Below are 17,997 nucleotides of genomic sequence, written 5' to 3'. Positions count from 1 at the left end.
TTTTTTTTACTTGGTTTGTTTTGATTATGTGCCCAAATGTCAAAATGATGGCGGACAACAAAACAAACAGAACTTAACGAAAGATAGAGCTTTTGATAGAGTTGCCGGACATAGCATAAAGAATGGTATAGAGACAGATTGCAGCAACAAAAAAATTGCTGCACTGGAATCGCCAACGATTAGCGGATAAGGAATAGAGTGATTAACGTTAGGCGAGAAGGCGAAGAAAGAAGATATAAAAGGGGGTGACACAGGTTAAAACTAAGACAGTTTGAAGTGTTAAAGTTCTGGCATACGACTGCCTCCGCGCCACTGTGCTATAAAGTTTTTTTTTAATTGTGAAACTTGTGTTGTGCGTTGTTTTTAAATAACTAATTTAAAAAAATAAATTTTTGTGGTTTCGGAGAACAAGGAGGTTCCGGCAAGGAGACGAGGATCGGAGTTCCAGGGCAGCGGATTAAAGGTGAGCCGAGTTAGGTAGCTTAGAGAAGTAGGAGTATGTGCGTATATATGTGGATACATATATGAGTACATATAGGTGAAGGTAGGGCTAATAGTAATTTTATATTAATTTCTTTTGCTTGGATGGGGGTAATTGGTAAATTTTTTTTGTGCATAAATTTTGTTTATAGTTTTGTCGCGGTTTTAAGCGAAATTTTTGGGTAAAAAGTTAAAATAATTTTTATCCAAGAAAAGTTGTATGCCTGTAGCCTGTAGATTCAAATCGTCCTGCGTGTGATAGATTTTTTCTTATTTGAATCTTTAATCTCCTGAAAATTTATTGTAATTATTAGTAATTTATTTATTAGCTAAATTAAAAGCTCTGGTGGATTAGTTAAATTAAATAAACAGGGATACTGTAGATAGGACGTTGGGAATAATTGGGTTAAAATTTTGATATGCGCACATATCGGTACGTACATATATACGCACGTAGGAAGTTAGTTACTGTAATTTACGAAATCCTGAAATTTTAACTAAATCCTGTGTGTCATAGGAAAGAGGATTAGTGGCGATTTAGGAAAAGTGACTGGAGTGAGAATTGTGGTGGCGTAAAACGAACAGTGCGGCGACGTGTAAGTCCCAAAATAAATATTTTTTTGAAGTAATCGGTTTTGTGATAAAATCTTATTGTGTTGTAGTGTGCCCGGAAATTTTGGCGTGGAGGGATTAGGCACAACTCGCCGTAAGTCTTTAGTTCCAAATTATCTTTTTTATGTATATACGTATGTCCAGTTATCTAATTTTGATGCACCCGATGAGAACAACAAAATAGGGAGACTGGGGAAGACGTCCCGTTTATATACATATGCGTGGTTACATACACATTTTTGTTTAATGCGCTAAGGTAGGAGAATACCGTTAATGGTGGGCTTCGTGATTATGCCAGAAAACCAAAGCGATCTTTGGTTTTAACAATCTTTCGGAGCACCTATTTTGTTATGTGGTGTACACTCGACACAGAGATCAAAATTTGAATTTTTCTACATATACCATTTTGCTGTAGTAGCCAATCATCAAAATCGAAAACTAATAATTTCGTGCATATCCAGTTTCCCGTAAGACTCCAATACAAGGCACAAAGGCCAGTAAGAAGCAGCACAAAATCACCCAAGAAGTGGTTTCGGATTTTACATATATTTACTTCTTATATGCATATATAAATTTTGTAGTTTTAATTTTTTTTTGTGTTTTTACGTTTTTTTTTGTTGCGTACACGCATGCACACACGCATATATCAAAAAAAGAAATTATTAAATTTTTCTAAATTTTCATGATATACATATTTTTGGTACAATTAAGATTTTTTTTTGTACATTTTGTACACACCCTATTGAGGGTATGGTAACGAACCAAAAGCTTTTTATGTTTGTTTTATAGCGTGCGGGTTGTTGGACTTGCCAATTAAAGTGTAGCTATCTGCGTGTTTGCAAGCGAGCAAAGCAGTCACATTAGAGTGACCAATTTTCTTGTTTTTTGTTAAGCTGAAATTAATTGTTAAGAAAGTTATTGTGATCAGGTTAGGTGTATTGTATCGTTGTCCTATATATGGTAAGCGATTCTGCCCATAAGTAACATTAATATCGAACATTTTTTTTTGAGAAATTCTTAAAATCTCATACATATTTACCTACATAGGTAGGGGTAAAACCAACTAAGAGAGCTCGATTAGGTAGGATCCATTACCCTTAACCGAGTAAAATTTTAAAATTAAATTTTTTTTGTCTTCGTTTTTTTTATTGTGTTGAATGATTGGCAGGACGTTTCATCATAGTGAAACATTTTTTTTTTTGTTTAGCCTAAATAATAAGACTAGATTTTTTTCATTATGATTCATTGTAATTCTTTTTATGATTTCAATATATTTTGAGTTTGTTGTTAAGAGTTGAAATGCGGAGTTAAGCACTTTTTGGGCGGGAGGTGAAGATGGCGTGGTGAAGAGGTAAGTGGAGGGGACGGAGCATGACTAGAGGGAGACCGCTAAAGTTAGGGTGCATGAAACGAGCGGTCCAAGGTAGGGCGGGCTTCCTGAGGTGAGATGTGTGTGAGGCTGATAGGATGGATGATGAAGGGAATAAATATGCGTCCGTACGACTCCTTGGTGTTAGGGTTGAGGACCACTGCCCCTCTTATACTGAGCTAGTCCGGGTACCCCAAGGAGCCAAACAATACCTGTACGTGACATATTTATATGGCGCCCAAACTAAAATACAAGAAATGTACATATATTCGCATAGTTATATGCAGGTATATTGTACATAAAATTATAAAGTAACATCAGCGCAACAAACAAAAACAAAAAAAAATAAAAAGGTTTAAATTGGCGCCCATACAGCTTGTTTCAAAAAAAAAAAACAATGAAACATTTTCATCTTTTTCGTTTTATTTTAAAAATTTATTTAAACCTTTTTGATTCATATCGTTCATCGAAAAAGGGTTTGATGACCGCTGTCAGCCGTGCGGCTTAGTTGGCTTACTTATAAAGTTTTTTTTTGTAGTTTAATTGCACTAAGGCGTTAGGTGGTAGCACATCAATCCCCAAACAATAGCCAAACGGTGACATAGTTACCGAACATTAGGGTGACCTATCTGCACCGCCACAGTACAATGCAAAGATAATGTTCAAATTTCTTTTTTTTGGTATAATTTTTTTTTACAGTTTTCTTTTTTGGATTAACAATGTAAATCAGTTTAGTTTCTATGTATGGAGACCGAAATTGAAAGTTTAAATTTTGATGTTCCACGCATACATACATACATACATATTTACATAGAGTAGTTAGTGGCCGCAACATTCGTTTGGATACAAAGGTTGTGAAGCATAACTTTTTTCTGGATATACGCATTTATATTTTTTTATTATTAAATAGTCAGTCCACACACGAACGCATACAGGAACGATAAACTATGCTCCAAACCCTCTGTTTGGAAAATCCTCTTCGGGAGTCATGCCATCTGCACTCCCGCAAATTAGCACATTGGTAGAGTTTGAAGTTACAATAAGGATTTGTTTTACACAAGCATATTTGAAGATTTGTGTAAAAAAATTGGAAATTACAATAAGGGAAATTTTTTTAATTTGAAATTTTTTTTATTTGAAAATAATTTGGCGCTTAACATATATGCATACATACTAGGTATTTTAGGTGGTATACGAGTCTTTGAGTAAAATACAAGGGGGCCGAAAGACATTGAGTTTTGATTAATTTTTTTTGTGTGATACACGGAAACTAATTTTTTTATGAATAGTACACCACCTGCATTGAACACCAGAGCCAAAAAGAAGATTGCAGCCATGGCATCTAATGATCCAAAAGGGAACGCATCGGTCGAACAGGATGCCTCGTTCATTGATTTATCGGAGCGTTTTGGAGGGACAAAGAGTAGTGGGGACAAAACGGGGGAAAACATTGAGAAAGATGGTGCCAGTAGTGCGACACCTACGGCAGGCAGTAAAACAGGGACGTTGCCCAAGCAGGACACAGGTGCACAGGTAACGCAGTCCGTGCTCTTACGGCCACCCTCGTTATCTTTCCCGCGCCCTCCACCGTTCCACAATTTTTCCAATCAGGCCACAGCCCAGCGACCTAGAACCCATCAGATGCGAGACGAAATAGCACCTATGATCAAGGAAATGATGGGTGAAGCGAAAGAGGCCCTTTTATGTGAAATGAGAACAAATTTGCAGGAAATAATGAATGGTCTGCGAAGCTCAAACGGCGAGATGGGAGCGGGTGGTAGAGGAAATAGAGCGCGTACTCCATACAAGCGAAGGAGGCACGATATCAGCAGTGAATCCATGGAGTCGGGGCGGTCGATTCCCCAAAATGAATTTGTCAGTGAAAATGTTAATCGCAACGGCAATAGCAATGTAATAAGAGATGTCAACAGAAACAACCGTAACCCTATGAGGCCTTCAGCGGGTAACGTGCCGGCGTTCACGGCGCAAGTACATCAGCGCCACATCCAAACAGCACAACCAGCGGGGCATAATTCGTACTCGGAAAGCGTCCCAATTGAAAATCAAGGTAGAAATTCGGGTATGAGACCTGAACTTAATATAGAAAAGTGGGGAATTAGTTTCCAAGGATTCCGAGATTCCATGACCATTGAAGATTTTTTGTTTAGATTGGAATATTTAAAGGAGAAGTACGGTTGTTCATGGGGAGATATTTTAAGGGATTTTCATCGTCTTCTGGGTGGCGAAGCACGCGAGTGGTACTGGTTGTACATTCGCACGAACCGAAATGTAGACTGGCCAACCTTGCAGTTTGCACTACAAAGGCAGTTCGCCTCCCAGTTGACAGATTTCGAACTGATGAGGGAGATAAATGAACGTAAGCAGAAACCCGGGGAAAGCATTGATGAATACTTCCATGCTATTGGCATACTACGATCTCGTTTAAGGAACCCCATACCCGAATATGAAATGGTTCGACTAGTGAAAGGGAACTTGCGGGAATCGTTAGCAAAATTGGTTTATCCCATCGCGGTATACTCTGTCGAGCAGCTTAGGATGGAATGTAAGGAGGTGGAAAGATGTTTCCCTCGACGAGACCGTGTGCAGCAAAGTGGATTCGCGCCTCGTGCTTATCAGGTGCATGAGATCACGCCCACACCGACACATGAGCAGGAATCTCCCAGAGATGAGGGTCAAGTCTCTGTGGAAGAGGTCCGCTATCAACGCGTAACGAAGCATCCACCATCGCGCGATCAGACAAGCCGGAAAAACACATGCTGGAATTGCGGACTCGAGGGCCATCTTTTCACCGACTGCATGTCATTGCATAGGCGCATTTTCTGCTTTAAATGTGGAAAGCCGGAGGTCATCACGCCCAAGTGTCCCGTATGTAACCCGACGGGAAACGCCAATCGGAACGCGATGACAGCGGGGGTGTCGCGCTCCACTCAGTTCCCGCAAGAGCAGATGCATCAACCAGCACAACTTTAGATTTGGATATAAGATGTCAGAACGAACAGCCCGGATTAAAACCAAAAATCATTTTTGGAAGCCAATCACAATTAAAGGCTAACAAAAAAACTATTCTACACCGACCAGTTACCCTTTCTTTTGAGGAACGCATGAGGAGATACCGCGAAGCCCGAGAACGGATTTTTGCCGACAGTATGCTGCTAGGTCGTCGTATGGTATCGGTTAGGATACAAAAGGCAAGGGAGCGTTTTCGGCGACGAAAGCTGCTTCGTCGAGAAGTTGTGGCAGCAGTAAAAAGGGCAGATAGAAGTGACCCGCGGGTATTCGCGGATATAGAGCTGAATGGGATTCAGACACGCGGACTATTAGACACGGGGGCATCGGTTAGTATTTTGGGGCGAGGCGGTCGTGAGTTAGTACAGGAATTAGGGTTACCAATAGAACGATTTATTTCATCCGTTACTACTGCCGGAGGTGGAGCGCATACGGTGTTAGGAAAAATCAAAATACCTGTGAAATACAAAAAATTAGTTAACATTATAACTTTTTATCTATGTCCATACCTGGAGCAAAACCTATATCTAGGAATAGATTTTTGGCGCGCATTTGAGCTGGCTCCAAGCGTTGTAGGTTGTGAGGAAATTGACCTATCTAAGCTAGAACAGCAGATGGTGAAAGAAGAAGATAGGCACGAGCGTCGCCTGTTGCACGATCTGACGCCAGAGCAACAGCAAAGATTAGAGCAGGTCAAAAATAGCTTTAAAACATTTGAACAAGACGGTTTAGGTCGTACTCCACTGGAGAAACACACCATTAAGTTAGTAGATGATGCCGTGCCAGTAAAAGATAGGCATTATCCCTTGTCTCCGGCAATGCAAGCCATAGTGTATTCTGAAATAGACAAAATGTTAGAATTAGGAGTTATCGAAGAAAGCGAAAGCCCCTGGAGTAATAGAACCACGGTAGTTAGAAAACCCGGTAAAAACAGATTTTGCTTAGACGCGCGGAAATTGAATGCTCTGACCATCAAGGATGCATATCCCTTACAAAATATGGAAGGCATAATCAGTCGCATCGATGATACGCATTATATAAGTAGCGTGGATCTAAAATTCGCGTTCTGGCAAATAGAGCTGGAAGAAAGCAGCAAACCGTACACGGCTTTCACCGTCCCGGGGCGTCCCTTGTATCAATTTGCAGTCATGCCATTCGGCTTATGCAATGCGGCACAACGGTTGTGTCGACTAATGGACCGCGTCATACCGCAGAGGTTAAAGTCAAACGTTTTTATATATCTTGATGATTTGCTCATCATTGCTCCAGATTTCGATACGCATCTGAAAATATTGGAAGAGGTGGCTATGTGTTTAAAAGAAGCAGGGTTAACGATCGGGTTAAAAAAATCAATGTTTTGCTTCAAGGAATTACCATATTTGGGTTATATTGTAGGCGGTGGGATGTTAAAGACGGATCCCGAAAAGGTGAAGGCTATTCTAAATATCCCCTTACCAAAAACAATGAAACAGGTAAGGAGTTTTCTGGGAACAGCTGGGTGGTACCGGCGATTCATAAAGGATTTTGCAACGGTGGCTGCACCACTTACAGAGACCTTAAAAAAATCAAGCAAGTTTGAAATGACACCTCAAGCTATTGAAGCCTTTAATAATTTAAAAAAAGCGCTTACCAGCGCACCTGTATTAAAACACCCGGATTTTTCGAAGCGTTTTTGGGTCCAATGTGACGCCTCTGACTATGGTGTTGGCGCGGTGCTATATCAAAGGACGGATGATAATGCGGAAAACCCCATCGCGTACTTCTCTCAGAAACTGAATGATTGTCAACGCAAATATACCACAACCGAAAAGGAATGTCTCGCGGCTGTGATGGCAGTGCAAAGATTCCGTCCATATATTGAACTTATGCCATTTACCGTAGTGACTGATCATGCAAGTCTAAAATGGCTTATGTCACTTAAAGATTTAAGCGGGAGACTAGCGAGATGGTCACTGCATCTTCAAGCATTCAATTTCCAAATCGAACATCGAAAAGGGTCCGAAAATATAGTTGCCGATACGTTATCTCGTTGTATCGACGACATAACACAATCTTTAATACCGGGCATAGATACTCTAGAGTTCGAATCTGAGGAATACGTAGGGTTGATAGGTACAATCGAGTCAAATGGGGAACGATTGCCGGATTTAAAGGTAGAGGATGGTTTTGTATATAAGAAAATGTTGGCAAGGGATGTCGAGTTAGAAGAGTCTGAATGGAAATTATGGGTACCGGCGGCATTGACATCAACGTTAATTGAAAATGCGCATTGTTCTGAGACAGCTGCACATGGGGGAATGACGAAAACATTGCATCGGTTACGGCGGATGTATTATTGGCCTAATATGGTTGTACAAGTCCGAAACTTCGTTCGTGATTGCCAAGTGTGCAAGGTAAATAAGCCAAGTAATGCCATTTTGAAACCGGGTATAGGATCAGAAGTTATCACTGAAAGACCTTTTCAAAAAATTTATATAGATTTTTTAGGCAAGTATCCCAGGTCTAAGAAAGGGAATACGGTTATATTTGTGGTGGTGGATCATTTTTCAAAATTTACCTTTTTAAAAGCAATGCGTGAAGCAACTGCAACCAATGTCGTGAAATTTCTAATAGAAGAAATTTTTTTGAAGTTTGGCGTACCGGAAATAATACATTCCGACAATGGGAAGCAGTTCACGTCAAAACAATTTGCCCATATGATGCAAACGTACCGCATTAAACACCTAAAAACCGCCTTTTATTCTCCTCAGTCAAATGCAGCGGAGAGGGTAAATCAATCGGTTTTGGCTGCCATCCGCTCGTATTTAAGAACCGACCACCGGGATTGGGATTTGTACTTGCCGGAAATCGAATGCGCATTGCGAAACGCCGTACATTCTGCCACAGGTGTATCGCCCTACTTCGCCCTATTCGGGATGAACATATTTACCAGTGGCGCTGACTATGCTTTGGCCAGAAAACTAAGCGCCTTGGATGATAGCGAAACTCTTTTGCTGAGCAATAGTGACCGAATGAGAGTTATGAGGGAAAGGATTAAGGAGAATTTACATAACGCGTATAAAACGAATGCAACACGTTACAAATTCTCCATTCCACTTTTATCTAGTGACCTTCTATGAATGACTATACATTTCGACTTCTTAGGGTTAAGACATAAGCCGTTCATAGAAGCCCATGTACCAATTTGACATAAATCGTAGTTTAAGTTATTAATACATGAACTGGTACGATCACTAGGACAGCACATGTACAATTGTACGCCGTCAGCATAAATGTGAATATTACAATACTTGAGAACACCAGGAAAATCGTTTATATACAAAACAAATAACAGGGGACCAAGGATTGAGCCTTGTGGGACTCCTCTTAAAACACTGACGAAGTCAGACTTTCTGCTACCAACACTTACTGCCTGAGTTCGGTCGGCCAAATACGATCTGATCTGTTGCACAGTTGGAGAAATTGAATAGGTTGTCCAGCTTCTTGCAGAGAACGGTGTGGTCGACCGAGTCAAACGCTTTTGAATAGTCGAGAAGAGTGAGGAAAGCAGTACAATTTTTGTCAACTTGTTCTCGAATATCCTCTATCACCGATAGGAGCGCCGTTTTACAGCTACGATTTGCCCTGAATCCAGACTGGGAATCTGTGAGAAGTTTATTATCCTGCACATAAGTATTTATCTGGCAGTGCAAAATTCGTTCGACGACCTTGGAAAGGAAAGGCAGAATAGCTATAGGTCTATACTCCTTGTTTTGCTTGGGGATTGGGATTACCTTAGCAACTTTCCAACATTTGGGAAATACACAGGACGTCAGCACAGAGTTAACGAAGTAGGTTAAGTGAGGAAGGACTTTAGGAAGAATTATTTTTAAAAATTTCGGACATATACCATGTTGTTGTTGTTGTTGTTGTAGCGATACGGTTGCTCCCCGAAGGTTTAGGGAGTGATCGATGTGATGGTCCTTTGCCGTTTACAGATCCGGTACGCTCCGGTAACACAGCATCATTAAGGTGCTGGCCCGACCATCTCGGGAACGATTTATATGGCCACATTAAACCTTCAGGCCAATCCGGTATTTTAGTCGCCTCTTACGACAGGCATACCTACCGCGGGTATATTCTAACCCCCTGACCCGCTGGGTTAAACATATACCATCGAACCCCATAGCATTAGACTTTACTGAAAGAATGACTTGAACGACATCACAATCATCGACACTAGCAAACTCAAGAGGACCAAAATCAACATTAACGCGAATACAATAATTGTCAGCACATATATTGTCAGTTGAGATTGGCAGATTTACAAAATTTATATTTATCTCGTTAATGTCTACATCAGGGAGGACAGAAATATCGCATTTGGATTTTCCGATACCAATATGTTTAATCGACTTCCAGGTTTCCTTCGAACTCAAAGCTGTTGTCGAAAAGCCTAATAATATGGTTCTGTAGGAATTAAGCCTGATCATCGACCGATGTCAGCGTACGAATCAAGCTCCATTCGACCGACTCCACCGCTGCATTAAGGGAACTGTAATCTATGCTTCTAAAATCACGATACGTAAAGGAACATTGGATGTGTGACGTTTGAAAGTTGTAACTAAGAAATATCAGATCGTGTTTTGAAAAGCAAGATGCCGACAATTGATCGTAGTGGAGCAATTTCAGGGGATCATTCACAAAAAATTAATCCAGCAAAGAAGAATTTGAGTCAGTAAAGTGTGTAGGTGAAGTTAAATTGGTGGGAAAAAGTCCAAGAGACTCCATACTTAGCTTTAGAGTTGAGTCGACGAGAAGGTTGGAGTTGAAATCCCCAGCGATGATTATATTATCATAGCTTATAAGTAGAGGCTCAAGAAGTTCAATAAAGCCAGAGAAGTCAACTCCACGATTAGGTCTGTATGCACAGCCGATAAGCCTTTCATTATTTACAGAGAATACGTCTATGAACACATATTCGACAGAATCACTTGGACTAGCAAGTTTAGTAAACTTAGTAAACGTAGAAAGTATTCCACGTTTTCTAGACCAAATATACAACACTCAGAGAACGCACAACTTATACCCTTTCCATCTGATCCTGCATTTAGCGTCAAATGAAATGTATATAAATTTTTCTCAACGTTCTTGACACATTTATAAATTTTCTATTCAAATATATGCACATAATTTTGGGTATAGAAAATGTAGAAACCGTAGAAAAAATTTCCCAAATGATTTTTGTTGTGTGTAGGTAACTTCTGACAGTTAAATTGAGAACATTTTATACGTTTTCTAGACAGAGGGAATACTAAAAGTTTTACTTGCCCTGCCAGGGTTTCCCAATTGTGTTAGTTTTATTTCTATTTCTTTAAGTGAAACATGAATTTATTTGAATTGGCCTGGTGAAGGACCGAACAATCCACCACCTTGTTTACTTGCAGCTCTAGAAGGCGCAAATCCCAACAGCTTTTGAATATTCTGCCTTATTGACATTGTGCATAAGATATACAGGAATATAAAGGAGCAATCCGTATAATCATCGCCTGTTAAATTTCTATGACTTAAACCTTGTATCCAGGATATGGGTGTAAACGGCAACTGTGCTACTACACGACCATCAAATCTGCCACAGAAAAAGTTAAATGAATTAACATCTAATTTTATTTACATATAAATTGTTACTTACATGCTGTTGAACATGCTTAGCAGAGCAGTAAATGCAAATCCAGTTGCAAACATTGACTTCATTTTGACTAAAGATAGGTCTCTGTTATTATTCTTGAGTTTCTCCTCATCGCGTTCGATTTTTTTCTTTTGTGATTTATCCAATGACTCGCCATGAATTTCTTTGCGTCTCTCTACTATAATATATGCGTTTCGATAAATTAATTATTTAAATAAATTGGGCAAACTGGTGTAGTATTTTTACACAAAACGTCAAAACGTATACGGCTATGCATTTGCTAGGTCATGGCAAATACGCAATTCAAAACTCCATAGTTTATATACGTAAATAAAAACAAACACCTTTTTGTCGTTTAAAGTTACTTTTAATTGCAAAACAATTGTTTCGACACTCGCGTGGTGTTATCATCAGTTGCTAGCTTTCAACTGTAACTTCATAGTTTACATTTACTAAATTGCAAAGCAATGATAGCATTTCAACATTGCAGAGACACTCTAGACAGAACCGTCAATACTTGACTTAAAAAAAGAAAATTTTATGAAAACAAACAAAAAAACTAAAAACAATAAAAAATTTTATATCCTTATTAAATGTCTTCCGAGGTGTCTCCTGCTCCCATAAATTTGGGTCTGTAAGCGTTTCACATTCTAATTGGTGCATGTGGAAACTTTGTAAAACAAATGAATAAAAAGAGAGTAAAACACATATTTTCAAATAAAAAACTTTCAAGTTTGTTATTTTTTATATATGTATATTGTCTGAGAAAACATTAACATAGTTCATGCCGACATGATCAGAAGCACCCCAACATAGTATTTTGGTTGAAAGTTACAACATTTTGGATTTCAGAAAGTACATCTTCGCTATGGAGAACGGGTATGTAATAGCATGCTTTATGGCGATCTGCAGTTATGGGCAGTCCGATTCTGCAGATTTATCAAAAGTTTTTGACACACTCAACAATAACACATTACACGTTACTGCAACACACATAAAACGTTACTGCAAGACTTGGAAGGATCTTCTCTTCCTCCAAGTCTCAAAAGGTGGACCGCAAATTATCTGTCTGGTCGGCAGACATCGGTGCAATTCAGGAAGGTAACATCTAAACCCAGAGTAATGAACCAAGGGGTACCACAAGGTTATGCCATATCGCCGCTTTTGTTTAAGTTTTACGTATCGAAGCTCCCTTCGCCACCAAAAGTCACCATTGTATCCTACGCCGATGATTGCACGATATGTGATACATGTCCCGGCCCACCCATCGATGAGCTATGTAATAAAGTAACTATCTGCCTGATATCTCAAGCTTTTTCGACTCGCGAAACCTGACATTGTCGCCGACCAAATAATCGGTGACCTTATTTACAACATGGACAACGATGGCATTACGCTACCGACTGCCTTACACCCAAAAATTCTGGGTGTGGCGGTCGATCAGTGTTAACATTTTGGCGAGCATTCAACCGCAGTTGTACCGCAAATCCAAAGACGTAATAAAATCCTCAAACACCCGCCAACAGCACTTGGAGTAAAGACAAAGAGATGCTTATTACCACGTAAAGTTACTCACTGGAAGAAAATACAGGCCTGCCAGAACACAGCTTTCAGAATCACTAAGGGTTGTCTTCGTACGTCCCCAAAACACCAACAATACAGAGAAGCGAAGGTACTCCCCATTAGAGAGAGAAATGAAATGCTGAACAAACAGTTTTTGTTAAATATTCATAAACCTGGGCATCCCAACAGACATCTGATTGAAAGGGCCCCACCTCCTAGGGGATTATGAAGTCCTCTCCACAAGCATTATGAGGAAATATTGCACCTGAATACACAGCTCCCAGTTTCGAAGGGGTCCGGACCATTTTTCGGTAATATCTTTTAATCGAGCTAAAATTTGTATTTTCCGCCTTCGTATTATTAATACTAATGTAAAGACACATCGTTTGATACCTCTCTCGATATTTTTGGACTAGTCTTAGCAGTTGTGAGCTAAAGCAGAAAATTACCCAACTTTAAAAAACAAACATCAATGCATGCTTACTTACATTTTTTACTTTGTTTCTCAACCTCTCCTTTCAGCTTTTTATACTTTTCGGTTCTATACACTAGCACCCAAGTTAGACCTTAAAATAAAATATATATGTCTGAGATTCTAACATATTCGAATTTCATTACCTTCACCCAAAAGTGCTGTACAAATTGATATGAAAACAATTAAAATTGTGTCACCCCACATTGCTACAATTTTTGATGACAATTTTTAGTTATGTTCACTATTAATCCATAGATGAATGGATTTGCAACTCTTTGTTTCGAGAGAGCGTTGTCAAAATTCACATTTTTTATAGCATTTATCAATGATGCCACTCCAAACAAAAATGAACAGATCTGAAAATGGGGATTTTTGACATAAATTTCGGCGATTATAGTTTCAATCATCTAATAAAATGATAGTTGTAAAGTATTTATTTCTTTAAACTTATTTTACAATAATACGACTAGTTAGAGTGAAATATAAACAAATCTAAGTAAAATTTACATTTCAATTAAATTACTTAGTCAAATATTGTAACGCATTTAACTCGCAGTGAAAACCATATATTCTTTCGAAATTTCAGTAAATCGGACCTATGATATAACAGTTAACATTATTTAATGGATAGGGCTTATCCTACATGTCTGGCGTCCCAGGTTCTGTGAACAAAATGGACTGGTTGCATCGAGAGTTCATATTTACAAAACCTGTTTTTAGTGATAACTTTTGAATGGGAAATAATATTTACCCTCCGCCTTCGAACTAATAATATATAGACTAAAATAAGTATTTTTATCCTTTTTCCCATAATTTTTTAACGCTATACTACAGTTGTAGGTCAAACTAAAGTTTACCGAAATTTTTGGCCCGTTTTTCGTTTTGACTGGCACATTTTTTGTTCTGGCACCCGCTTCAGCTGGCGCGAGGGATTTATCTGTGATTGTTGCCAGCAACAACTAGAAGATAAATCCCTCGTGAAAGCGAAAATATGAGAGCGTAACCAAAAGATTCGTATCAATCTAATCTATGATTAATCGATAAGGATGAAACGATATTTGTAAATTTAAGTAGGCACCACTGTTCAGCTTACTTGTGTTGAGATTGTCAAAACCTGACAAATTATATGCATTTACTAGATAATAGATAGATACTTCATTTCCATGGAAGCAGCCAAGAAATTTTGAAGTTTCATGCACCTTACACATACCGCACACTAACTACAAAAGGAGTCATAGGCCCCTATTATGAGCATTATTCGATCTTCGATCTTCGCTGGCTATCGAACATCGAAAATCGAATTTGAAATTGGTATTATGACAACTCATCTCTGTCGAAATTTTCGTTGTGTATCTAATTTTCAAGCGAATAGAAATTTGTTGTCGATGCTGTATCGAATAGAAAAAGAATTGTTTAAAATGTAAGTTTTTTGTATTTATGTTCTACTTTTTTACTACCTACTAGTAATTTTAAACTATTTGGTTTAATTTTATATAGGTCCAAGGTCGTGAGTTCAAAACAACAGCATGAAAGACTGGTTTCAATTATGGAACAAAATCCCCATATAGCAAAGGTACTTGCACATTATAGAAATGCAACTTTTCTTGATGCAGCTCAGCCTCCTCGTAATTCAATTTTATTCATCTTTCACAAATAAAATTTTCCAAGACATTCAACACGTCTGATAGTACCACAGCCACAGTCGGCTGGGCAAGTCCGAGTGCATTTTCGTTTCCAACGCTCAGTTGGTAGGATTCCTGAGCATAAGAGTTGGCAACCCTGGTGTGTGAAAGCTAAAGTAATTTGTGCTCCTCTTTAAATTTTCAAATTCATTGTTTATTGTGAGTCTTAATTCTAACAACCTGTGTCTAAACATTAACAAACGTGACATTTATCTGTGGAAAATAAGATCCTCTGTCCAGGTGATCTCCAATTCAACTTTACTAACTTGGCAGTATATTGCGATTGGTGCTCCTGCTTTGTTGTTGTCAGTCAACTTGTTTTTTTTGATACCTTCATCAACTGTGTATCTTCCCGCCAAAAGTTTTATAGTCACTGAAGTTTGTTTGTGCTTCAAGCTTTATTTTGTGGTCCTGCGTCATAATAATCTAAGCTGCGTTAGAGCTGACACCCAGTTTCTTCGAGCATTATTTTTGGCCCGTTTTTTTCGAACACCATGGATCAAGTCAATGGTAAGCGTCGTGGTGACGACCTTAATAACGAGGTTGATAGCGCCAAAAAGGTGCAACGGATCAACGGCTTCTCTCCTAGTTTAATGCAAAGCATGGATCAGCGATTTGCTAAGTTCAACGATCTGATTGCTAAGCAAATTTTGGACTCGAAAAAAAGGCTCATTGAATTCGTATGCAAAAAACTAGAAGACAAATTTGTGGTGCTGAAGAAAGAGGTCAGTGAGCTTAATGCAAGAGTTACTCAGCTGGAGAGCGTGTTCGAGCGCGTTGGTTATCTCGAAGAGGAAGTAAAAACACTCAAAAACAATGCGTCAAAGCAAGAGAGCCATATTGCCGCAAGTGAAGTCCGTGTACACGGAATTCCCTTTAGGGAAGGAGAAAACTTAACAAGTGTCTTTCATCACCTCTGTTCCACTCTAAGATTGCAACCAATTCCTATAATGAGCATTTTTCGGCTACGGAAACTAGACAACAGCGTGACAGATCCGGCCGTAATAATCAAATTTCAGTCGCCGACAGACAGAAACAAATTACTAAAAAGTATAGGCACCTTTAGGCGCCAAAACAATCCAAACATCAAGGGTCTGCAATTAGTTCATGTGGGCATAAATTCAAATGCTCCGATTTATGTAAATGCTTCGCTGTCCAGGCAAAACTATGCGATCTTCAAGGCAGCGATCCGTCTAAAGAATAAAAGGAAGGTAGTAGCGGTTTTTTCTAAGAAGGGTCTGGTACATATCAGACGAACAGCAAACGCCAGCCCAGAAGCAATACATAGCTTGAATTTTCTAGAGCGTCTTGAGAATACCGGCGAAGAAAGCGCGAGTTACTTTCAAGTTTAAGATGCGCCAACGAATAATGATCAATAAATTAATTTCTATGTATGGTATATTGCTTAAGTTCTTGAGTCTCTTCGTTTCCGTCTTTATCTCTCCCTATCATACTTGTAAACAATCATTTATGTTGTCTTTATTGTTACGCATCGCAGAGCATTCTTTATATCCCATAGATAGTGATGGTCCTAGACTATAGGTTGTCTAGTTCCAAAGACTGCTTACATACACTGTTGCGCGTATTCAGCAAACGTACTAAAGGGCTCAAAGTCATCCATCTCAATGCGCAAAGCCTATATAAAAAGCTGGATGAATTGAGATTCATATCTGAGGGTTCTGATATAGATGTTATATGTATTTCCGAAACCTGGTTTTCTTTATGTCACAAAAATGATTTGGTGCAACTAAATGGATATCAACTTTTCAGGGCTGATAGACGTGGTCATGGTGGAGGTGTTGCTATATATGTCAAAAGTATTTTATCCTGTAAACTTTGCTGCAGTGCTAGTCCAAGTGATTCTGTCGAATATGTGTTCGTAGACGTGTTCTCTGTAAATAATGAAAGGCTTCTTATCGGCTGTGCATACAGACCTAATCGTGGAGTTGACTTCTCTGGCTTTATTGAATTTCTCGAGCCTCTACTTATAAGCTATGATAATATACTCATTGCTGGGGATTTCAACTCCAACCTTCTTGTCGACTCAACTCTAAAGCTAAGTATGGAGTCTCTTGGACTTTTTCCCACCAATTTAACTTCACCTACACACTTTACTGACTCAAATTCTTCTTTGCTGGATTTATCTTTTGTGAATGATCCCCTGAAATTGCTCCACTACGATCAATTGTCGGCATCTTGCTTTTCAAAACACGATCTGATATTTCTTAGTTACAACTTTCAAACGTCACACATCCAATGTTCCTTTACGTATCGTGATTTTAGGAGCATAGATTACAGTTCCCTTAATGCAGCGGTGGAGTCGGTCGAAAGGAGCTTGATTCGTACGCTGACATCGGTCGATGATCAGGCATCATTCCTACAGAATCATATTATTAGACTTTTCGACAACCATGTGCCAGTGAAACTCAAGGCTGCTGCACACAATAATTCCCCTTGGTTTAGTGCCAATCTAAAACACTTAATTCACCAGCGTAACCTTGCTTACTCACGATGGAAAAGATACAAAACCCTGGAGGCTCACAACTGCTTCAAAGCAGCTAGGATCGCTGCAAACAAAGCCATTAGGACAGCAAAGCAGAAATTTTATAATAACAAGTTTAGTGCTGCTTTGAGTTCGAAGGAAACCTGGAAGTCGATTAAATATATTGTAATTGGCGGCCACCGTGGTGTGATGGTAGCGTGCTCCGCCTATCACACCGTATGCCCTGGGTTCAACTCCCGGGCAAAGCAACATCAAAAATTTTAGAAATAAAATTTTTCAATTAGAAGAAAATTTTTCTAAGCGGGGTCGCCCCTCGGCAGTGTCTGGCAAGCGCTCCGATTGTATTTCTGCCATGAAAAGCTCTCAGTGAAAACTCATCTGCCTTGCAGATGCCGTTCGGAGTCGGCATAAAACATGTAGGTCCCGTCCGGCCAATTTGTAGGGAAAAATCAAGAGGAGCACGACGCAAATTGGAAGAGAAGCTCGGCCTTAGATCTCTTCGGAGGTTATCGCGCCTTACATTTATTTTTTTTTTTTTTATTGGAAAATCCAAATGCGATATTTCTGTCCTCCCTGATGTAGACATTAACGAGATAAATATAAATTTTGTAAATCTTC

At 39.2% G+C, this 17,997-nt stretch overlaps 1 protein-coding gene across 2 annotated transcripts; it reads right to left on the bottom strand.

Moving 5' to 3' along the window:
• Positions 1 to 10,603: 10,603 nt before the first annotated feature.
• LOC137239199 (calcium load-activated calcium channel) lies at positions 10,604 to 13,493 on the bottom strand. 2 transcript variants are annotated; one of them, XM_067764225.1, is made up of 4 exons: positions 13,338 to 13,493; positions 13,208 to 13,285; positions 11,160 to 11,334; positions 10,604 to 11,096 (listed from the first exon to the last, which is right to left on the bottom strand). In XM_067764225.1, exons 1-4 carry the CDS (start codon positions 13,396 to 13,398, stop codon positions 10,859 to 10,861), a joined length of 552 nt encoding a protein of 183 aa, XP_067620326.1. In that variant the 5' UTR covers positions 13,399 to 13,493; the 3' UTR covers positions 10,604 to 10,858. The 2 variants fall into 2 exon arrangements, with proteins under 2 accessions (XP_067620326.1, XP_067620327.1); XM_067764226.1 differs by lacking the exon at positions 13,208 to 13,285 and having other exon boundaries at positions 13,338 to 13,440.
• Between the last annotated feature and the right edge of the window lie 4,504 nt (positions 13,494 to 17,997).

This window comes from Eurosta solidaginis, chromosome 2 (genome assembly GCF_040869045.1).
Source record: "Eurosta solidaginis isolate ZX-2024a chromosome 2, ASM4086904v1, whole genome shotgun sequence".
In the NCBI taxonomy this organism is placed as follows: Eukaryota; Metazoa; Arthropoda; class Insecta; order Diptera; family Tephritidae; genus Eurosta; species Eurosta solidaginis.
This window is presented reverse-complemented; position numbering and strand designations above follow the sequence as displayed.